The following is a 24,196-nucleotide window of genomic DNA, read 5'->3' as shown; positions in this document are numbered from 1 at the left end:
TAGAGAGAAGATAGCATTTATTGAGCTAACTTTTTTTTTCATTTCTCTTTTGCATTTGTTTCTGGAAGGCTCTGGCAATGAGAGTGTTAAAAGTCTGTGTAGTCACAATTATGCCTTAACTACCAATTATGGGAAAACTCATCATTTTCCGGTAATGTAATTACATTAAGTAGCACCAGTCATGTCAGTGCAAAGATGGGGCAGCCCCTAATTAGCTACTGAACCCAGACACCTCAGCCAGCATCAGGGATAATTGGTGGAATGCAGTTTTATATTGCAGGGTTTGCCTGGGCTTTTCTGCAGGAGAGAAGCTTTGGATTGCTGATTCTTTCCTGTGTGGGTGATTCAGCTGTGTTTGTGCTCTGGAAGCAGATGAGATGTCAACAGACCCCATTTAGGTGTGACTGAAGATTTCTCTGTCCAGGAAGGATTTGGGGAGAAAGTTTCTCTTGTTGGGGGGTGGGCAGGAAGCATCTATCTTCTCTCATCTATCTTCTCTGCACTGAGGGACCAATCAGGAGAAGAGTGAACACACCAGAGGTGTCTTCTAGAGGCCCTGGGACTGTGTTGGCTACTTCCCATGTTTAATTATGAGTTCCCAGAGCAGTGCTAGAAAGAAAGTTGGCATGGACAGGAGCCTCCCCCAACCTCCTTTAGAGTCTTCTTAGGCTGGTGGAGCAATCAAATTAACATCAGACAGATTAATAGGGGGAAAGGAGCATATCTAATTATATACTTGTGGAACATCTACATGGCTGTAAATTCTAGAGCAAATGGAATGCTTCGAAGGTTCCAGTGCAAAGGAATGGCAGAGGAGCCTGGGACTGCAGTGTGTGTGTGTGTGTGTGTGTGTGTGTGTGTGTGTGTGTGTGTGTGTGTGTGTGTGCCAGGCTCTATTGATAAATCTTTCTGCTTGTTTATTATTTATTTATTTATTGGTTTCTTGGGCCACACCTGGTGATGCTCAGAGGTTACTTCTGGCTATGTACTCAGAAATCGCTCCTGGCTCAAGGGACCTTATGGGACACTGGAGATTGAACCCAGGTTTGTCCTGGGTCAGCTGCATGCAAAGCAAATGCCTTACCACTGTGCTATCACTCCAGCCTCTTGCTTGTTTATTTTTGATTTTGGTGCTAGGGATTTAACTCGGAGCCATCCACAAGCAGGATAAGCTGACTCTTTAGCAGTGAGATGTAGTCTCATTTTTTTTTTTTTTTTTGGCTACACCTGGTGATGCTCAGGGTTTTCTCCTGCTTTTCTGTGCTAGAACTGAGGAGAAAGCATTCAGGAAAATCTAGAATGTCAAAAGTGACCCAATGGGAATGACTACTGGCACAGGGAACGAAGTAACCGATGTCCAAATAAATCTTAAGGAATTTTTTTTGTTTTTGTTTTTGAATCACACCAGGTGCTACTCAGGAGTTACTTCTAGTTCTGTTCTTAGGTCACTCACTCATAGCAAGGCTCTGTGGACCATATGTGGTGCTGAGGATTGAACCCTATTATAGTGTTGAGCTAGACAAGCAGCCTACCTGTGTTATCAATCACTCTGGCCCTGAATTTTTAAGCTAATGCTTCTTGCATATTTTAATTTTTTGGAAAAATTATTATTTGAAAATTATTTTTGGGCCACCTTCAGTGTTACTGGGGTTTACTCCCTCCAGTGCTCAGGCGTTATTCCCAGTGGTGCTCTGAGGCTCATTTTGTGCCAGGGATTGAGCCCAGACTTCCCACATGCAAAGAAAGCATGCTCTTTGATAGAATGCTATGTGATAAAAATAGCCCTTTAATCTATTTCTGTGGTCCTGCATAACTGTTTTTTTTTTTTTATCAAATTCTGACTTTTGTTTTTCTATGAAATATCTCTAATTTTATTTTATTTTTAAATTTAAACACCATGATTACTATAGAATTAAATATAAAATATAAAGAGATCCATGCGTTGGGTGAGGCTGTCCCAGTCACTGTGTTTCTTTTTCTTTTTTCTTTTTGGTTTTTGGTTTTTGGGTCACACCCAGCAGTGCTCAGGGGTTACTCCTGGCTCCACATTCAGAAATCACTCCTGGCAGGCTCGGGGGGACCATATGGGATGCTGGGATTCGAACCAATGATCTTCTGCATGAAAGGCAAACACCTTACCTCCATGCTATCTCTCTGGTCTCTGGCACTGTATTTCTAATGCCTCAGGCAGATGGGTCTGCTGAAGAAGGGTAGTAGTGGAGAAATAATTCACAAGCAGTCAGTTAAAGTTTCATTGGAGTCAGCTTGCTTTTATTCCATCACCCTGTTTTCCATGTGCATTTCCTCACATGGCTTTTTGCTAAGCTTTTTTTGCTGCCCCTCTCTGCCTTTTGCTGCTTCTCTCTTGCCTCCCCTGAGACAGACTCTTCTAATCTTTATTTAAAACAACCTGCCTCATCTCAGGTGTTGGCCACCTGATCATCTAGATGGGATTAATATCTCAAAATAAAGTTTAAGTAAAAGGAATTTAGAGGGAAGGGTTACAGATTACAAAATTGTTCATAATATTGTTCCCCTCCCCTCCCCCAGATAAAGCGGTTCATGATTGAGTTACAGTCACACAAAATATACAACAACCTTCAGAAATGTGCATTTCTTGCCACCATTGTTGGTTCTTAACTGCTGATAAATCTAATTTGAAAGATTTAAATTTGCTTAAGAAGCATTTTTTGTTTTGTTTTGTTTTGTTTTTGGGCCACACCCGGCGGTGCTCAGGGGTTACTCCTGGCTGTCTGCTCAGAAACAGCTCCTGGCAGGCATGGGGGACCATATGGGATACCGGGATTCGAACCAACCACCTTTGGTCCTGGATCGGCTACTTGCAAGGCAAACGCCGCTGTGCTATCTCTCCAGGCCCAAGAAGCATTTTGTTGTTGTTGTTGTTGTTGCTCTTTTATTGAGAGTCAGACCTGGGGATGGCTAGAGCTATTCCTGTCTCTGTGCTTGGGATGGGGGGGGGGGGGGCGGGAATCATTTCCAATAGTGCTTGGACCACATGATCCCGAGACTCTAGCACAAGAAGAATGTACTTAGCCCATTGAGCTATCTCTCTAGTACATCTCTCATTCAAAGGTTACTCTCATATCTTTATTTAATCACCATGATTACAAACATATTTGTAATTGGGTTTCAGTTATAAAAAGGAACACCCCCCCTTTATCAGTACAAAAGGTTACTCATTTTAAAAATTCCACCCCTCTTTCCCCCTTTGGTGTATTTAAAATTTTGAGAGGAGAGGGAAAAAGGCTGGAGTCTTACACTGAGATGTGCAGGATCTATTCCTGGGTCTGTGCTTAGTATCATTCCCGGTGGTGCCAGGAGCCAAGTTGTACGAGTGTTTACATCAAGGTTAGTCATTAGCAAGGCAACCATCTTACTGGCCATGCTATTTTTCCAGCTTGATTTAACAGTACCTTTATTATTTTTTTGGTGGGTGTACTTTGGTCACATTTGACAGTGTTCAGGAGCTACTCCTGACTCTGTGCCCAGCAGTAAGCCCTGTTGGTGCTCAGGGGATCTTATGTGAAACTGAGTCACTGGAATCAGAGTCGACTGTAAGCAAGGCAAACACTTTACTTTTGTACCATCTCCCTGGTTCTAAGGACTGTCACTCTAAGTTTATATTGCATTAAGGTTCTTACAGAACAACTAAAAGTTGTACAAAAACATGAACAAAAATAAAAAATCTACAGCTGCTAGAGTTGGAGTATGCAAAAATGCAGGCAATTTTAAGAAGGATATCAAGATTTAGAAGAGAAAGGTATTTTTTTTTCTTTTTTGGTATTCCAAATAGGACACAAACTGTACCAGTCCATTTTAGAAGTTTGGATGCCAGATATAGAAGCGTCTTTAGCCTGCCAGTGAGCTAAAAATTCTTTATTTACAGATGAGGAAAAAAATCACAGTTAGACAAAGAAGAGAAGACATTTTCTTAGGATTTTAATTCTATTGTGAATTTGTTACATACACGTATAAAATTCTCATCTTTTAACTTTAGAACTGTTTGTGCCCTCAATATTAAAGACTTTGATTCAGGTGGGTTTTTTTTTTGAGTTATTTATATTTTCTTTTTTGTGGTAAAATCAGGAATCAAACTCGGAATCTCACACATGCAAGACAAATGTTCTACCAATGAGCTATAGCCCAGCATTAGGATTCTTCCAATAGTGTGTAGCACCAATCTTCAGTTACTCGTCCACAGACCAGTGTTGTTGGTTTACAAAAAGGTCGAAAACTATTGGTCTATTCCTAGGATATTATGACCAGTCTGTGGAGCAGTATTCAGGACAGGTGCTATAAATAAGTTGAAGAACATTGATATTATAGGCAGGGTTTGCCATTCTTCCATGATTTGTTTTTCTCTTGGGGCATCTACATTAGGAAACGCAGGAATTGTATTGCACAAAAGCACCCAGTGAATGAAACACTGAAATCTAATGTGGACAAAGTTCTGAACCAAGTCTAGGTGCTGCATGTAGGGATTTTTCCGAACTGGACACTTCTCTCAAGTGACCAAAAGGCACCATCCAGACTGATTGACACTTTTATTTCTTGGACAAATAAGTTTTTTTTTTTTTTTTTTTTTGTTTTTTTTTTTTTTTTTGGGTCACACCCGGCAGCACTCCAGGTTATTCCTGGCTCTATGTTCAGAAATTGCTCCTGGCAGGCTCAGGGGCCTATCTGGGATGTTGGAATTCAAACCACTGTCCTTCTGCATGCAAGGCAAAAGCCCTACCTCCATGATATCTCTCCAGCCCCAAATATGTTTGATTTAGCAAACCCAGTTTATTGCATCTTCTGGAACAAGGTTAGGAACTAGAGAGATAGTACTAATACAGTGGGTAAAATGCTTGCTTTGCACATTGACATGGTGTCAATTCCTGGTACTCAATAGAGTCACCTAATTCTGCCAGTAGTTATCCCTGAATGTAGAGCCAGGAGGAAGCCCTGAGTATGGCTGGGTAAGGCCCCCCAAAAAGGGGCACTTTAACAGTGCCATAGCATTGATTCTAGTAAAAGTTGAGTTTCAGGGCTATTTACACCTTCTTATCTGGTCTGGAATGCAGGCAGGGAAAGGTGAGGAGGGAGATCAGGGGCATCTGTGGTGGGAATGTTGCACTGGTGAAGGGGGTGGGGGTGTTCTGTTTATGACTGAAACCCAACTACAATTGTGATTGTAATTATGGTGCTTAAATAAAGATTTTAATGTAGATTTTTTATTTATTTATTTATTTTTTGTTTGTTTGTTTTTTTGGTTTTTTTTTTTTTTTTGGTTTTTTGGTTTTTCAGGCCACACCCGTTTGATGCTCAGGGGTTATTTCTGACTAAGCGCTCAGAAATTGCCCCTGGCTTGGGGGGACCATATGGGACGCCGGGGGATTGAACCGAGGTCCTTCCTTGGCTAGCACTTGCAAGGCAGACACCTTACCTCTAGCGCCACCTTGCCGGCCCCTTGTTTTGTTTTTTTGGGGGTCACACTTGGCAGCACTCAGGGGTTACTCCTGGCTCTATCCTCAGAAATCACTCCTGGCAGGCTTGGGGACCATATGGGATGCCAGGATTCAAACCACCAATTTTCTGCATTCAAGGCAAATGCCTTACTTCTATGCTATCTCTCCGGCCCCAAAGATTTTATTAAAAAAAAAAAAAGATACTGTTTAGTACTTTGATGGACTTATGTGAGGGGTTGTGTCTACAGCAGATCCTGTATAAGTTTGATTCAATGGTTAAAAATGACTGACTTTTTTTTCATGGACCAAAGTCATGCTTTATGGTCTCCTTCCCAACTTTTGGAACTAACAATTTCTCTGCCTTTTTAGCAACGTCCTTAGTTGGGATGAGCCTCCTTCCTCCCTGTTTCCTTTAAGTTCTCTACTCTGGGTTTGAGCAACTCATCTATTGGTTTATGTCTCACAACAATGGTTCAACTAAACACTTCACAACAGAGTTGGAAAATTTATTCCACTTTTTGGATCCTGACTTTTTTTTTTTTTTTTTTTAGTTTTTGGGTCACACCCGGCGTTGCTCAGGGGTGACTCCTGGCTGTCTGCTCAGAAATAGCTCCTGGCAGGCACGGGGGACCATATGGGACACCGGGATTCGAACCAACCACCTTTGGTCCTGGGTCGGCTGTTTGCAAGGCAAACACCACTGTGCTATCTCTCCGGGCCCTGGATCCTGACTTTTATATTTTGTAGGATGGATTAAACTACATCTCTTTAAAAAAATAGGTGCCACACCCAGCAGAACCGAGGAATTCTCAGGGACCATTGCAGGTTAAAGGGCCACAGGGCTACATCCTGTGGCACTCATGGGTGGGAATATGCAGTGCTGAGAGATCAAACTCAGGGCCTCTCATGTGCTAGGAGGTGCTTTCTTCCCAAACTCTGGGATTTAAAACATTTAAATTCGAGATACTAACAAGTGCTCTAAAATGTGGTATTTCTGCATTACCATTGCAGATTAAGTTGTAGGCAACAATTCCCCCCCCCCCCCATTTAACACACAAGCCATGGTTAGAAGCCCCTGAAGCACATTTCTTGGCTCCCATTGGCCCAATAAAAGGGAAATAGAGACCCTCAAACACTAAGGTTCTAGCATAGTAGGTCAATGTATTTCCTTCTCCCAACCCCTTCTGTGTATTTGGAAATATGTGATATTTGGAACTAATTTTCTTCTAAATATATTTATTTAGTGTATGATATTTAGTGTGTGATAGCCTTAGTAGGAGTTCACATGGTTGAAGCAAAAGGAAAGGGAAGGGCCCTTTCCCCTCTACTCCATCACTACCTTATGTCAGTGGCAGATAAGTTACTGTGATTAAACTGTTTCATGTCCTGATAACATCAATTAGCACAGAAACTTGCTCTCACTCTTCAATTGGTCTGTCATTGTTTGCCTCTTATTGGTCAGGAGGAAGTATGTCCTGATTTGCTCCACTGAAATGAAGGAACAAAAATTTTGTTTGATTCAAAGACTTGCACTTAGGAGCAGAAATTGCAGAAGTAGGTCAGAGCCATTAAGTAAGGGTTAGGCGGGCTGGGTTAGAGCTACTGAGGTCAGGGACTATGTTTCCATTCTACCTAATGCTCCCAGAGAAAAGACTGGAGGAAACGTTCATAAAAGAAATAGAGAAATGTTCTCCCCCAAACACAAGGGCAGGCAAGAGATAGAAGAGGGGTTAAGGAAGATGTCATAGATGAGACTAACCCCAGCCGGAAACCAGTATAGTATGATGCCCTGGTCATGGCTGGGTACAGAAAGTCCTTGAACACTTTCAAGATAGTCTGGCTAATCCCTGACACTGCAGGGTCTGAGCAACGCCATATTTTCCTGCCTCTGTTTGAGTCACTGAGAGGAGTACCTGGACCTCCTTAGCACTGCTTGGGAGATCTTTCCTGCCATTGCCCTTTTGTTCTTCCCAAGATATCACAGAAGGGAGGAGATAATTTCAAAAGGACACTGCAAGTTTTATGCAGTAATCTTTGTAGAGTCTCATCTTCACAATGAGCATGCCTTTGGCTATTTCCATTGTTTGAACTGGTGGAAAGCTAAGCAGGAAGTAAATGGGATTCACAATGAAGGTTAGAAATGAGGATTTAAAAAAAATGAGAATTTGGCTTTGTAGTGGAGTGGTTGAGTGCTGCTGAAGGATTTTCTTTGGGTTCTTGGGGGAAGGAGAAGCACTATTTACTCTGATGGTTTTCCCAGGAGGTATTGAAGGAAACAGTCGCATAACCATGGAGAATGGCCAATAGGAGGAGCAGATCCAGGGTCAGGGAAGTTTTGGGTGAAGAGGACTGGAAGAGTGGTGAAGGAACAGGGTAGTGTGCATGGGAGCCCAGGGAAGATAGGACCTTGTTTTGGAATATTTTTTGGGATAAAGGAGAGGTGGGATTAAGAAAGATGAAATTGAGATGCTATGAAAGGGCTAGGGGAAAGAGGGCTCAGCCAGAAGGGATGGTAAGGTTTGGATTATTTTTGTTCTAAATAGATGTGATGAAAGACAAGAGGAGAAACCATTAGAATAAGTGTGTGTGAGAGAAAGAGAGAGAAAATAAAAGGCAGAAGAAACAGAGAATCAAGCTAGCCAGAGACCCAGAGGGCGTCAAAGTTACTTCACTGGCCATAACAACAGAGTGATCTGACGGTGTTGTAGCAAGCAGTAAGTCAAGGAATAGCGCTCTGTCAAATAAACTCACAAGGAACTTTCCCTTGTCACCTGCCACTTGGATTTTGGGTCTTTGTACATTGTTTTCCCTCATCCTTCACCTCATCCTTCATCTTTTTCCTTTGGATACTTAGAACTCAGGATCCAGAGCAGTCAAAAAGAGATCCTGGAAAGAGATCAAAATGTGAGAAGCCAGGAATGAGGACTTAGATGTCAATGAAAAGACTGACAAATTAATTTTCTTGGATGCAGACAGGATGGTGGAGACTTAGAAAAACCATTGTTGTATGTCAAGTTGTCTGGGATCTTATTTAAAAAGTACAAAATCAGGGCTGGAGCACTAGTACAGTGAGTACTCGCACAAGTACATGTACTTGCCTTGCATGCTGCCTACCTGGATTTGATCATTGGCATCCCATAGAGTCCTTTGAGTCCACCAGGCATGGTTTCTGAGTGCAGAGCCAGGAGTACTACTGAGCACCATTGGATATGGTTCTCAAACAAAACAAACAGAAAATAAAAAGTCATTAGGATTTAGGCAGAAATTTCTACTTTTTGGGTGAAGGCTAGAATGGGGATTGTTCTGTTAAGTTTTTGGAGTTTGAGTTATTTCTCCTACTGTTTTTTTTTTTTTTTGGGGGTCACACTTGGCAGCACCCAGGGGTTACTCCTGGCTCTATGCTCAGAAATCACTTCTGGCAGGCTCGGGGGACCATTTGGGTTGCTGAGATTCGAACCACCAACCTTCTGCATGCAAGGAAAATGCCTTATCTCCATGCTATCTCTTTGGCCCCTCTCCTACTGTTCTTTACTGACTGTCCCCAATCACTTTTTTTTTTTTTTTTTTTGGTGATGTGCATACCAAGCTGTGCTCAGGATTCCCCATGGCTCTGTGCTCAGGGATCATTCCTAGTGAGTGCTGGGGACCATATGAGATGCTGGAGACTGAACCTGGGTCAGCTGCATGCAAGGCAAACACCCTACCTGCTGTACTATTTTTCCAGCTCTAGCTGCCCTCTTTGCCTTATAGGTTTTTTTTTTTTTTTGGTTTTTTTGGGCCATGTGAGGAGCCGGGAGAGTAGAACTCCCCCAGTGTTGCTATGCATTGCCTGCTTGCCTTCATGCCTGCCTGATTGTGAAGAATGGGAACCGAAACCAGAAAGTCTGCAAAGGACAGGCCAACAGGATATACGCAGCTCTAAAAAAATATGTCAGGGACAAACAGTTCTTGCCAGTTCTCACTGTGATCAAGAAATCATGGCCATGAAAAAGGAAATAGTGTCATACAGGTTTATGAGTACCAGTAACAAAACCTTTTACATCAGTAGCATAAAGAACAACATGTTACTTAAGAATTTAACTGTTGGTCTCTGGTAATCTGTAACTGTCATCTGAAAATGTGTACGTGACATCCGTGATTTGTGGTTTTTTCACTCAGCCCCACTAACTTCACCCGGCTCTACTGAGGGCTGTGAGCAAAAGACTAATCTGGCGAAATATGATTGGTGATAGCCATGCCTTTCCCTACCCCCGCTTCCCCATCGCTGAAAAGTATATAATCACATCCTGCCTGAAATAAAACTACTCTTGATTTCTCTTTTGATCTCATGAGTCATTACTAACTTTTGCCTCCACAGGTACTCAGAAGAGCACGAACCCTATCACGTTGTGTGGCTCTCCACAGGTTTCCTCACTGCTGGCCAGTGTAGGATAGGGCCCCCGATATAGGGGTCCCCTCTGGGGAGCCACATCTGGCGCCCAACGTGGTTTTCCTGCTCTTCTCCCTCGTCGCCGGTCCTTCCCGGGAATTCTCCGCGTCTCCCTTTTCTTTCCGTGAAGGGTGAGTTTCCCTTGCGCAGACGCGTTAAGAATTTCATGCATGCATCCCTCAGGGTGACTCTTCGTCTCCCTCCCAGGCGACCCCCGCCTTCTGGCCTCTCGTCCGTTGGGACCCCATATATCTTTCCTCTCCCTCCTCTTTCTTTTCGCTATGGGCTCTACACTCAGTACCGAGGAAAAATTCGTTCAATCCCTTCAGGATGAACTTATATCCAGGAAGGTTCATGTTTCTAAGGCAGACCTTTATCAATTTTTTAACATCCTTCATAAAGCTTCCCCTTGGTTTGTGTTTACCGCCCCTAAGATCGCCCGTTCCACTTGGTTGAAAATTGGGCAGGATTTGACGGATTTTTGTAACACACAAAATGATTCTGCTTTTAAGGACTGCATTCTTCAATATTGGAAACTCCTCGATGGCCTTATTACTGCAGCTCCTATCTCTTCCTCCTGCGCCGCTATCATCAAAGAGGGACAGGCTATCCTTACTAATGCTTCACGTTCTCATACTCCCTCCTCTCCCATGTCCCCCTCGCCTGAGACCTTTCGGCCCCCGCCATACGCCCCTGTTCCTGCAGATTCCTCTGCCTCGTCCTCTTTCGTTGCCATTACTCAGGCTCCTTCTCCCGACCACCTCTCTCCTGAAGACGCAGCCACGCTTGACGCAGCGGCTGCTGCTTACACTGCCCGCTCCCCGTCTGACCCCCCTGCTCCCTCCCACAGCTTTTCTCCTCCCTCCACTGCCTCACAGCTCCAGCACACCATTGATAAACTCTGCTCTTCTCTCAATCAAGTTCTCTCTAAGCTACAGTCCCCTAGTCCTCCTCAGGTTTACCCTGCCCTCCTTAAGCCTAAGGAGCAGCCTCCTTCTCAGCACCCTATGATCACACGTTCCCGTGCTCGGCCCCGTTCCCGTAGAACTACCCCTGCGCGCCCTGCTGCGCAGGCGGATGGCGAGGCTGCTGACGACCCTGATGGAAACGTTATTGAGGCCGATGACGAAGCTGACGCAGATGAAAATCAATCTGCGGGCGAGGAGGAGGCTGCCGTCTCCGGCGATGCCTCTCCTCCTGATGCCGACGCTCCCACCCAACGAGCTACCGGCCGTATTTTTCAAGAGGACATTGAAATTAAGGAACTCGATCAGGGCTCCCTTAAGGAAGTCCGCAAGGCCGTCCTTGAGTACGGTCCCCAGGCTCCCTATACCCTTTCTTGCCTTGAATCTCTCTCCTATGGCGGCGCTCTTTTTCCTATAGAATGGCGCATAACTGTCCGCCGCTGCCTTAAGCCCCAGGATATTGTCCTCTGGGAGGCTGAATTTCAAAATAATTGCAAGGACCTTGCGGGACCCAGTAAAAAGGAGTATCTCCAACTTTCTGGCTCTGCGCCCTATGACACTATGCAGGCTCAGCGCCGCCTTCCCTATCACATTCTCAGTTTAACCTCTCAAGCTGCTCTTAAGGCATGGAAAGCTGTCGGCTCTTCCTCGGGCCCTGCTCTTCCTCTTGCAAAAATCTTGCAGGCAGATGATGAGCCTTATCACGCCTTCATCTCCCGTCTCCTTGAGGCTATTGATCGTACCACCGGAATCACTGATACCTCTAATCCTTTCATCAAGCAGCTTGCCTTTGAAAATGCTAATCCTGCCTGCCGCCAAATTCTTAAAGGTCCCAAGCTCTCCCGCTCCCTAGAGGACATGATCTCTCTTTGTAAAAATGCTCATTCTTTTGCTACCCAAGTGGCTGGTGCCCTTGTCGCTTTTCAAAACCAGTCTAAAGGTAAAATCTGTTATTCTTGTGGCCAGCCTGGTCACTTCGCGGGTCAGTGTCCCCAGCGCAGGCTGCCTGACATACAGGCAGGCTCCACTTCTGAACGCCCTTCCCTTTGCCCCCGCTGTCGGCGCGGGCGCCACTGGAGATCCTCCTGTCGCGCTATCACTGACATTGAGGGAAATTTTCTGGGTGAAAACCCACTCCTGAAACAGCGCCCAGGCCAGTCAAAAAACTCCGGCAGGGGTCGCCCCCAGACCCCGCACCAACAGCCTCGTCACATTCCTTTTGTCCCAGCCACTGGGGGAACGACTGGGACTCCCTCTCGCCAAATCCAAGTTCACTATCAGCGCCTCCCCTCCCAAACCCAGAACTGCGACCCTCAACCTCCTCCCTCTTCCGGGCCACCCCCAGTTCAGCAGGACTTGACTTGTGTTCCGCCACCCCCCTCTTATTAACTCCTCAGGGTGGTGTCTACTCTATTCCTACCGGTGTTTATGGACCACCTCCTCCTGGTTATTTTTTCATGATCATTGGTCGCGCTTCCTCTACCATTGATGGTCTTATCATCTCTCCTTCTATCGTTGATGGTGATTACTCTGGTGAGATTTTTCTTAATGCTACCGCTCCTTTTAAATCAGTTCAGGTCGTCCCCGGCACTCGCATTGCCCAAGCTCTTCCCTTGCCCCTAGCGGTGGAGCTGCCTGCCCTGCCCCAACCGCGGGGCGCCACTCATCCCGGTTCTTCTGATGTTTATTGGATAAAACCATCTGTCGCGAACGCCCCTCTTCTATCCTTTCCCTCACCATCCAGGGCCGCCTCTTCCATGGCCTCTTGGATACCGGGGCTGATACCACCTGCTTTTCTCCTTTGGATTGGCCTCCTGATTGGCCTCTTTGTCCCTCTCCTGACCCTATCTCTGGGGTCGCCGGTACCGCTAAAAAGGTTCAGCTCAGCGCCCACCGGTTAATCTGGCAGGATGAGGATGGTGATACTGGCTTTGTCCGCCCTTATGTCATTCCTGATCTGCCCATCAACCTATGGGGTCGAGATCTTATGGATCAAATGGGCCTCGTGCTGCTTAAATGCAGAAACAAGCATGTCCTTGACCAAATGCTTGCTCAAGGCTATGTTCCTTCTAAGGGTCTTGGCAAATATCTTCAGGGTGTCACCAAGCCAATTTCAGTTTCTCCCCGCTCTGGCCGTCAAGGTTTAGGGTTCCCCTCTGCCCCTAAACGGCCTTCTATCTATTTGGATCCCTTAAATTTATACATGTCACCATAGACACTTTTAGTGGATTTCTGCTTGCCTCCCTCCATACTGGTGAGGCTGCCAAAGACGTTATTTCCCATTTCTCTCACTGTTTTTCTGTTATTGGTACCCCCAAAACCATCAAATCAGACAATGGCCCTGCATATGTTTCTTCAGCACTTAAATCCTTTCTAGCCAAGTTTGGCATTCTTCATAAATTCGGCATCCCCTTCAATCCCCAGGGCCAGGGTATTATTGAAAGAGCTCATTCCACCCTCAAAAACATGTTATATAAACTCTCATCCAAGGATCTTCTTTTTCAAGGCCATAAAGTTACCCCTCGGTTACTTCTTAACCATGCCCTTTTTGTCCTCAACTTCCTCACCCTCGACGCTGACGGAAAATCAGCAGCTGACAGGCTCTGGCATCCGGCCACAGCCTCCTCTTTTGCAACAGTTCTTTGGAAAGATGTGCGTACCGGTGCCTGGCTCGGACCACATTCTGTACTTATCTGGGGAAAAGGACATGCCTGTGTGCATAACCCCGAAACTGAGGAAACCAGATGGCTTCCTGAACGCCTCATCAAGCCGTTTACCCCGCCCAGGGACTCGGCCCCTGAGGCCCCTTTATCTGCTCTCTCCACAGATTCTGCTCCATCCTGCTCCTCGGATTCTACAGTCCCTGCTGCATCCTGCTCTTCTACATCTCCGGACATCACGCAACATGCCTCTGCTTTGGATCCCCTTGCCCCTCCTTTTAGCCCTCCTTCCACTTCTCCCTGATTCCTTTTGTGCCGCCCCGCCTTCGCCCTATACACTCTTTAACTATACTTGGCTCATTTTTAATGAAGCCGGTGACGTCGCCAATGCCTCCAGCATCCTCTCCACCTCTCCCTCCTGGGAACCCCTTTTCGTTGACCTCTGTGCCCTCGCTCTTGGAGCTAACTCGGTCTGGGGCACCCCCTCACATTTCTTACCCCAAGATTACCCCATCGATTCTGCCAACCAAGCCCAATTTGGCTGTGGCAATCGTGCCGCCCGTGAAAATCTCCGATCAGAACCCCTCTACGTCTGCCCCGGCGACCATCGCCCTCGTGCTCTCTCCTTCACTTGCGGCGACTCTTCTCATTTCTTCTGCAAAGCATGGAACTGCGAAACATCCGGCGACGTTTCCTGGTACCCCTCATCCACTTGGGACTACATCACCGTTTTAAAAGCACCCTCCCCCAACCTCTGTCCTTATGGTTATTGGTGTAACCCCCTTGTCATTTCCTTTACCACTGCTGGCCGCAGTGAGCATCGCTGGCATTCCCCCCATCGCTGGGGCCTTCGCCTCTATACTTCCGGTACTGATCCCGGCCTCCTTTTCTCCATCCAACTCCGTAAGGAACTTCCCCACTCTTCCGGCCCTGTCCCTCTTGGCCCTAATATTGCCCAAGCACCCATTCTGCCCCCCCCTTCTTTTCAAAGTAGTTCCTCCTTTGCTTTAGTTCCCCCCCTACTCCTCACCTACCCCCCACCCCCTCCTTTTCTCCTCCCCCTCCCTCCCCTTCTTCCCCCACCACCCCTACCCCTCCTTCCCTTCAGCTTACTCTTCCCCCCAGCATTCCCTCTGATTCTGCCCGCCTACTTACTCTTATGAATGCCTCTGCCATGGCCATTCCTGACCCTGCCTTTACCCATTGTTGGATTTGTTTTTCCCCCCAACCTCCCTTTTATGAGGGTGTCGCCGTCACTGACCAACTCTGGTCCACCACTGATGAACATATGCTGCCTTGGGGGCTCGATAACGCCCATGCCATCACAGTTGCCCAAGTGGTTGGTTCCGGACTCTGTATCCACCCCAATGGTACCCGTCTGCCACCCCAACTTCGTGACACTTGCAACTCCTCTCACCTTGTCTACCCCCCACTTAAAACCACTGACCCCCCCCGTTACCTTGTTGCCCCCAACGGCACCTATTTTGCTTGTGCCTCTGGCCTCACTCCCCATATTATCGAGGGTCCTTTCCATGCCTCCACTGATTATTGTGTTCTTATTCTCCTTCTCCCCCGCCTCTCCGTGCATCGCACTGAGGACCTCCTTCTCAGCCGTCTCCCTGGTCCTGGCTTCAGCCGCCACCGCCGTGAGCCCATCTCTGCCCTCACGGTTGGCATCCTCCTCGCTGTTGGCGCCACTGGTGCGGGTACTGGCATCGCCTCCCTCGTTGAAACACGCGGCCAATTTGCCCACCTCGAAAACTTACAACGTGCCGTTGATGCTGACATTGCTGAACTCAAGAAAGGTCTCTCGCACCTCACTAACACTGTTAACTCTCTTGCAGAAATGGTCCTTCAAAACCGCCGTGGGCTTAACCTTGCCTTTCTAAAAGAAGGGGGGATGTGCGCCGCCTTAAAAGAGGAATGCTGTATATTTAAGGATGAAACTGGTCTGGTTAGAGATAGCATTAAAAGAGTTGAGGAAAGTCTTGAGGAGAGACGTAGGGAGCTTGATCAGAGTGAGAGCTGGTATAAGAACTGGTTTTCTACAACCCCATGGTTGACTACTTTACTCCCAGCTTTTCTGGGACCCTTTCTCGGCCTTATGCTGCTATTATCCTTTGGTCCGTGGGCCTTCCGCCGCATCACCAGCTTCGTGAAATCGCAGATTGATGAGGCTACAAAGAAGCATCCCACCGTTTTGTATCAACAACTTGCAACTGAAGAGGCTCCCTCCCCACCTCCTGCCTTGCTACAGTTTGAAGTCTTTGAGAAACTAAGCAAGAAGCGTCCTTCGCTAGGCTCTCGCTGTGCTAAAGCTTGGAGAAGCCTCAAGGAATGCTGTCCCTACAGGCGCTGAGCATCACGAGGGCAGCTCATCTTTCTTGCTTAGCAAAAAAAAAAGGGGGAGATGTGAGGAGCCGGGAGAGTAGAACTCCCCCAGTGTTGCTATGCATTGCCTGCTTGCCTTCATGCCTGCCTGATTGTGAAGAATGGGAACCGAAACCAGAAAGTCTGCAAAGGACAGGCCAACAGGATATACGCAGCTCTAAAAAAATATGTCAGGGACAAACAGTTCTTGCCAGTTCTCACTGTGATCAAGAAATCATGGCCATGAAAAAGGAAATAGTGTCATACAGGTTTATGAGTACCAGTAACAAAACCTTTTACATCAGTAGCATAAAGAACAACATGTTACTTAAGAATTTAACTGTTGGTCTCTGGTAATCTGTAACTGTCATCTGAAAATGTGTACGTGACATCCGTGATTTGTGGTTTTTTCACTCAGCCCCACTAACTTCACCCGGCTCTACTGAGGGCTGTGAGCAAAAGACTAATCTGGCGAAATATGATTGGTGATAGCCATGCCTTTCCCTACCCCCGCTTCCCCATCGCTGAAAAGTATATAATCACATCCTGCCTGAAATAAAACTACTCTTGATTTCTCTTTTGATCTCATGAGTCATTACTAACTTTTGCCTCCACAGGTACTCAGAAGAGCACGAACCCTATCACGTTGTGTGGCTCTCCACAGGTTTCCTCACTGCTGGCCAGTGTAGGATAGGGCCCCCGATATAGGGGTCCCCTCTGGGGAGCCACAGGGCCACACCCTGTGACACTCAGGGGTTACTCCTGGCTATGCGCTCAGAAGTTGCTCCTGGCTTCTTGGGGGACCATATGGGGCGCCGGGGGATCGAACCGCGGTCCGTCCTAGGCTAGCGCAGGCAAGGCAGGCACCTTACCTCCAGCGCCACCGCCCGGCCCCTCTTTGCCTTATAGTAAAATAGCTAATCAGAAACATCTTGGTAGGAGAAATCTAGAACTTTTTTTCTTTCCAATGTGACAAGACTCAGTGGGTGTCTCTTTCCAGGCTGGTAATGAGTACATTGCTCTGCCCTAAGTCTTCTGTTGGCACCAGGAATCTAGCTTGCAGCTATGAAATGTTCCTGTCTCTTCTACCCCGCCTGCACCTCTTTCCTTACAAGGCTTTTGGATGTTAGTATTTCTTTTGTTTACTTTTGGGTCACACTCAGCAGTACTCAGAGCTTAATCCTTGTTCTGCACTCAGGAATTACTCTTGCAGTCCTTGGGGAATATCATGGATGCTAAGGATCGAATCCAAACTAGTCACATACAAGGCAAGTGCATTATTCAATGTTCTATTGCTCCAATCCCACAAGTGATCATTTCTGATCTAAAAGCTAATGTGGTAAACATATCTTCTAGAAAGTGGGCCTAAATTGTTATTGCTAATCTAGAGAGACTGTGGATCCCCAAACACAGGTAAAGAGAGAACAAATATTTATATTTTTTTGGCCTTAGAGTGGTGAAGGCTATTTTTGTTTTCCATGAGCCAGAAGAAAGCAGTTAAAGCGAGGCTCCTACCATTCACATTTTGCTCTCTTCAATTTCCATTATCAATTAAAAGACAGTAAACTCTTATCCTGAATAGAAGTGCAATTAGATCCAATAATGAAATCATCAAGTACTACTGAGGTGGAACTTGGCAGTAATTAGTTTTTTGATACATAAATACAATTTCCAAATGCAATTTGTTCCTAAACCCAGGCTGCTGATTCAATTCACCATGTTTGCTATTACCAGGGAGTGTGCTGTGAGGTACAATTCCTCAGGGCCATGTCTCTCCTCAGAGAACAAAGCAAACTGGCTTACAACTAAAATTACTAGTTGGACATGGAGACAAGGTGTTGTGTGGCTTTTACACACCTCTAGCCCTGGGAGAGACTACCCTAGGCTCCCATTGACCTTGTAATTTCTCTTATCACTAGGGAAGCTTATTCTCTCTCTCTCTCTCTCTCTCTCTCTCTCTCTCTCTCTCTCTCTCGGTGGGGTCACCCCTTCAATGTTGAGGGTTTACTCCTAACTCTCTGCTTAGGGATCATTTCTGACAGGTATTGGGGGACCAAATAGGGTGTCAGGGATCCAACCCAGGTCAACTGTGTGCAAGGCAAGTGATTTTTCTCACTATACTATTTCTCTGGCCCTCACAACGTGATTCTTTTTTGCCTCTCCTGTTTCTCTGTCTCTCTGCTTTCTCCCTGATGCTGTCCCCTTATTCATTTATTGATGTGCTGATTATTTGATACTTATTGACAGTCCAATATACTGTGTTAGGTGCTGGAATAGAGCACCAGGAAAACAGACATGGTTCCTGCCTCAAGGCCTGTTCTAGTAACCAATGTTAAAGACACACATATTCAGTTATTCTGGGTTTTCAGTACATAATGACCTCAGTGATAGAAAATGAATACAGGTTTATTTGCCTTTTTACCGTGCTTTGTTTGTGTTGGGACTGTTCTTGGCATTGCTCGGAGACTTCTCTCAGTGTGGTACTCAGGGGCTGCTCTCAGTGGTGCTCTGGGGGATCATACAGTGCTGGGGATTGAACCTGGGCCTCTCCTAGGCAATGACTAGTCTTTCCAGTTATCTCCCTGACCTGATCCCTTACTATCATTTTTATTTTTACTTTTTGGGGGGTCACACTCAGCAGTGCTGAGGGATTACTCCTGGTTCTGATAACTCCTGGAAGGTTTAGGGAACCACATGGGATGCCAGAGATTGAACTCAAGTCAGCTCTGAGCAAGGTAATGCTCTACCCACTATACTATTACTCCAGCCCCTCCATTACTATTTTAATGTAACCTCTGTCTTGGCAAGGAAGGAAACAAAAAAGAAGCTATGCTAACTAAAGAAAATAATTAAACTGGGACCCCAGGATGGCTCAGTAACCAAAGTTCCTGTCTTGCAAGAGTGAGGCTGTGAGTTCGATGCTCAGTGCTGCCCACATGAAGGTCCCTTAACTCTCCTGTTTGGATCTTCTGGTGCTGCAACAGAGCGTGGTATGGGTACTCTGCTGTTGGGCATGTTTGAACACTGCAGCCAACATGTGCAGGCACCAGTGAGCACTGCCCTAGGAGTGTATTTCCCTGCAGCAAGTGTGTGAGCACCGCAGTGATGCCTAATGGGCACAACAATCAAAATAGGCATGAGCGTGGAGACTGAGTGTGTGAATGCTGCCATCATATGTGAAGCTTCTAGTCTGTGTACAAGCTCCTTCGCACATGCTCCCTCTGGGATAGGTGCAGTTTATTTCCCAATCTTGGTAAATGTAAGTACTGTTGCAACACTGATGACAAGCATGTAATGTTTGGAATTCATGTTTTCTTATTCTTTTGAGTAAATGATCAGAAGTAGAACAGCTGGATCATATATTACTTATTATTATTATTATTATTATTATTATTATTGTTATTTGGATTTGGGCCAAACCTGACTGTGCTTAGGGGTTACTCCTGGCTCTGCCATCAGAAATTGCCCCTGGCAGGCTCGGGGGACCATATGGGATTCTTGGATTCCAGCTGAGTCCATCTTGTGATGGCCGGGTGCAAGGCAAATACTGTGCCACTGTGCTACTGCTCCAGCTCCTATTACCTTTATTATTATTATTATTATTATTATTGTTATTGGCTTTTTTTTTTGGTCACACCCGGCAGCACTCAGGGGTTACTCCTATTTCTATGCTCAGAAATCGACCCTGGCAGGCACGAGGACGATGTGGGATGCCAGAATTTGAACCACTGTCCCTCCACATGCAAGGCAAATGCCTTACCCCTGTGCTATCTCTCCGGCCCCCTTTTCTTTTCTTTTTTTCTATTACCTTTATTTATTTATTTATTTATTTATTTATTTATTTATTTATTATTGTGGTTTTTGGGTCACACTCGGCAGTGCTCAGGGGTTATTCCTGGCTCCAGGCTCAGAAATTGCTCCTGGCAGGCACGGGGGACCATATGGGGCGCTGGGATTCGAACCGATGACCTCCTGCATGAAAGGCAAACACCTTACCTCCATGCTATCTCTCCCGCCCCTATTACCTATATTTTTAACTTAATTTGTTTTGGTTTGGGATCACGCCTGATGGTGCTCAGGGATCACTTCTGGAGTGCTTGAGGACCATGTGAATTCTGAACTTGAAACGGTACAGGCTGTGTGCAAGACAGACAAGTATATTAATTGTTACTAATTATAATAATATAATTATATTTACATTATAACATATTATATTACATATTACATAATATGATTTTTTTTGCCATACCTGGTGACGCTCCAGGGTCACTCCTGACTATGTGTTCAGAAATTGCTCCTGGCTTGGGGGATTATATGGAGCACTAGGGGATCAAACCGGGTCCATCCTAAGTTAGCTGTGTGCAAGGCAAATGCCCTACTGCTTGCGCCACCACTCCGGCCCCATCATAATACAAATTTTATATAGCCTATATTTATATAAATATGATATAAAATCACGTATAATATCACATCATATATAGCACAATATAATATATAACGTACAACATAACATATCATTTGATATTGTGTCATAATTATAATGTAACTATTACTAATTAAATTACCATTCTGGGTCCTTTATTTCTAATTTTTGGAGGGGACTATACCAGGTGTACTCAGGAGCTATTTTTGACTCTATGTTCAAAGGCCATTTCTGGTGGTACTTGAGGAACCATATGGGAATCAAACTGATTTGGTTGCATGCAAGGTAAATGGCTTAACCTCTGTACTAGCTCTCCAATACCAACCCCTCCTACTTACTCCATTTTTTATTCTCTCCAATTGTGTACTGATTTGCTTTACTCTCTTTCATATCCAATAATACATAGTTGATCTTTAAACACAGAATAAGGGGCCGGTGCGATAGTACAGCGATAGGTTGTTTGTTTTGCACACAGCTGACCTGGAATGGACCTGGGTTCAATTCTCGGCATCCCATAAGATCCCTTGAGCCTGCCAGGAGCTATTTCTGAGCACAGAGCCAGAGCACAGAGCACTGCTGAGTGGGCGTGACCCCAAAAACCAAACCAAACCAAACCAACACAGAATAAGTAATTTAATGAGTAGAAGTTCCAGTTTTCAAGAGAGATAAAATATGGGGCCGGAGAGATAGCATGGAGGTAAGGTGTTTGCCTTACATGCAGAAGGTCATCAGTTCGAATCCAGCTTCCCATATGGTCCCCTGTGCCTGCCAGGAGCAATTTCTGAGCATGGAGCCAGGAGTTTCCCTTGAGTACTGCCGGGTGTGACCCAAAAACCACACACACATACACACAAAGTAAAACAAAAAATTTGGGGCCGGCGAGGTGGCGCTAGAGGTAAGGTGTCTGCCTTCCAAGCGCTAGCTAAGGAAGGAATGCAGTTTGATGCCCTGGCGTCCCATCTGGTCCCCCAAGCCAGGGGCAATTTCTAAGCGCTTAGCCAGGAGTAACCCCTGAGCATCAAATGGTTGTGGCCCGAAAAACAAAACAAAACAAAACAAAACAAAACAAAAAAAAAAAAGAGAGAGAGAGAGATAAAATATCGGAGCAGGCTGGAGAGACAGCACAAGGGTTAAGGTGCTTGTCTTGCACACAGTGACCTCATTAAATTCCTGGTATTAAGTAAACCAAAACCAAGACTCAAAGGAACTCCCAGTACCATCAGTTGTGGCATTTCCCAAACAAGCAAATAAAAATAAAATTAAAATTATTTGGGTAAACATGAACCAAGAAAGCTTTAAAATGATATGAATGGTCTAATTTCTTTGGAAATTATGTGTTATTATATATGTCAGTACATATACAACAGTGAATCTGGAGATCTCTGCATCTGTGATTAAGAGTGGTTACTTTGGGGCCGGGCGGTGGCGCTGGAGGTAAGGTGCCTGCCTTGCCTGCGCTAGCCTAGGACGGACCGCGGTTCGATCCCCCGGCGTCCCATATGGTCCCCCAAGAAGCCAGGAGCAACTTCTGAGCGCATAGCCAGGAGTAACCCCTGAGCGTCACAGGGTGTGGCCCAAAAACCAAAAAAAAAAAAAAGAGTGGTTACCTTTTTGAGTTGAAGTTGTGAGGAGTATGTGCTTTTTTTTTTTTTTTTTTGGTTTTTTGGGTCACACCCTTTTGATGCTCAGGGGTTACTCCTGGCTAAGTGCTCAGAAATTGCCCCTGGCTTGGGGGACCAGATGGGACACTAGGGGATCGAACCTCGATCCTTCCTTGGCAAGCACTTGCAAGGCAGACATCTTACCTCTAGCGCCACCTCGCCGGCCCCGCTTTTTTTGTAGTAATACTTTTCTAAAATTTGGAAGAAACATTTTCATTATTTTGGGGTTTGGTAGATATGTAAGGAATTTAGTTAGATGTAAATAAGGGAAATAACATTCTATATATATAAAATGAAATGTGTGTGAGAGTAGATTCCTTAAAATTTCAGGGAGCTGGAGCAGTAGTACAGTGAATAGGATGCTTGCCTTGCACATGGCCAACCCAAATTAAATCATGGCACCGCTTATGGTACCCCAACCCTTCAAGACTGATCCCTGAGTGCAGAACCAGAAATAAGCTCAGAGTTCCACTGGGTGTAGGCCCAAAACCATAAGAAAAAAACTCAGCACATTAATTTAGAAAGTTGTTAATAACAGAGTTCCGGGGATTTTGTTTTATTTATTTAATAAAATTTTATTTTGTCACACTCAGCAATGCTCAGGGGTTACTCCTGAATCTACACTTAGAAATTCTGTTGAATCTGGGGAGGACCATATGGAATTACCTGGATCAAATGTAGGGGCATACAGGGCAAGCACCCTACTCAACTGTATTATCTCTCGAACCTCATTTTGAGTTTTAAGTGAGCATAGCATACATAGGTACAGGAGGAATAGAGGAAGAACTTTAGACTGTGGACTGGGGTGGTCAGGGAAGCTTGCAGAAGGATTTTGGATATTATTTACAATTTAGGACTTGGCAATAGATTTCCCAAACACACCCGTCCTGCTAGTCTCATTTGATCTTAGAATCTCATTGCTTTGAGAAAACCTGAGGCCATCTGTTTTTAGAAGCTGGTATCCACACTTAGTTGCTAATTTGGACTTCTAAACCACTTTCAAAATTAATAGCTTTATAAAAGGTCTGAAATTTCCTTTTAAGTGTTTAATATCATATTTATAAACTCAGTCCTTGTTGAGTTCCAGCATATTGCAAATAATTTACAGTGTTGTCCTGTGCAGAGCATAACTAATGTAGATGCACAGCTGTGCAGCTAACTTTTTCTATCAGCAGATGATAAACTCTAAGTGGCCCCATTTGGATGCAGGGAAATAATCCAGGTTTTAAAAGCTGCATTGGTGCAACAGGGATGGAAATTCTACAGCAATGGCATCTCTTACCTGGAAATGATCTGAGCCATAATTAATGTAGCCAGCCTCCTTGCTAATTATTATACCTAGGAAGAACAGGCTGGTCATGAAGTTCACAGCCCTTTGGCCTGCTTATGTGAACAATTTCCTGAGCCATTGCCAGGTCATTCAGGAAGTGGGTCAGCCAGTCACAGGGCCCTGCAGTAAAAAGACAGGGATGGGAATGGTAGAAGAATTGGACTAAGATTCTGCATCTGGGTCAGTTGCTCCAGAAGGATGAAATACAAAGTGGGTATGTTTGTGTTCATTATGAGGATTGCAGATTCTCTTGAGCAATTTCTTAGTTCATTTTAAATTCCTGGAAACCAGCTCTGCTCTTCTCCAATGAACCCACGTGAGATGTGAGATGTTTGTCTTCAAGGTCATCATTCTTGGGCATCTAGAGAAGCTTAGTTAAGTAGATTCTGTGGAGAATATTTTGGGTGCAATAAATACATTTTTGAACATTGGGTGCTAAATTTGAATCAAAATACAGCTGAAAATTTTATACACTGATCTATCCAGTTTGATGGAATCAATGTCTTTACTGTGATTTAAATTTTTTTGTTTGTTTTTGGGTTACACCTGGTGGCTCTCAGGGGTTACTCCTGGCTTTGTGTTCAGAAATTGCTGCTGGCAGGCTTGGGGGACCATATAGGATATGGGGGTTTGAAACTGGGTCCATCCTGGGTCATCTGGTTGCATGGCAAACACCCTACTGCTTTGCTATCACTCCAGCCCCTAATTTATTTAGTAAACACACAATTTGGTGAGTACCTAATATATGCTAAGAATAGCACTTGGTGCTAGGGATATAAAATATTAAAAAAAACATAAAACAAACATCATATATCTTTGCTTCTCCATTTTCTCAGCTTAATATTCTTTTTTATTAACCACATCTGGGAAAAATAATTCTTTGCTTT

General features: G+C 45.1%; 2 protein-coding genes across 2 annotated transcripts; both read left to right on the top strand.

The window, feature by feature from the left end:
* Positions 1-10,181: 10,181 nt before the first annotated feature.
* Positions 10,182-12,254, top strand: LOC126018594 (endogenous retrovirus group K member 113 Gag polyprotein-like). Its single transcript, XM_049780703.1, has one exon. It carries the CDS (start codon positions 10,182-10,184, stop codon positions 12,252-12,254), a length of 2,073 nt encoding a protein of 690 aa, XP_049636660.1.
* Positions 12,255-12,383: 129 nt separating this feature from the next.
* Positions 12,384-13,080, top strand: LOC126018593 (endogenous retrovirus group K member 25 Pro protein-like). Its single transcript, XM_049780702.1, has 2 exons — positions 12,384-12,398; positions 12,610-13,080. Exons 1-2 carry the CDS (start codon positions 12,384-12,386, stop codon positions 13,078-13,080), a joined length of 486 nt encoding a protein of 161 aa, XP_049636659.1.
* The last annotated feature ends 11,116 nt before the right edge of the window (positions 13,081-24,196 follow it).

The sequence above is a fragment of the Suncus etruscus genome, chromosome 9 (genome assembly GCF_024139225.1).
Source record: "Suncus etruscus isolate mSunEtr1 chromosome 9, mSunEtr1.pri.cur, whole genome shotgun sequence".
In the NCBI taxonomy this organism is placed as follows: Eukaryota; Metazoa; Chordata; class Mammalia; order Eulipotyphla; family Soricidae; genus Suncus; species Suncus etruscus.
Note: the sequence above shows the minus strand (reverse complement) of the source record. Positions and strands in the feature narration are given on the sequence as shown.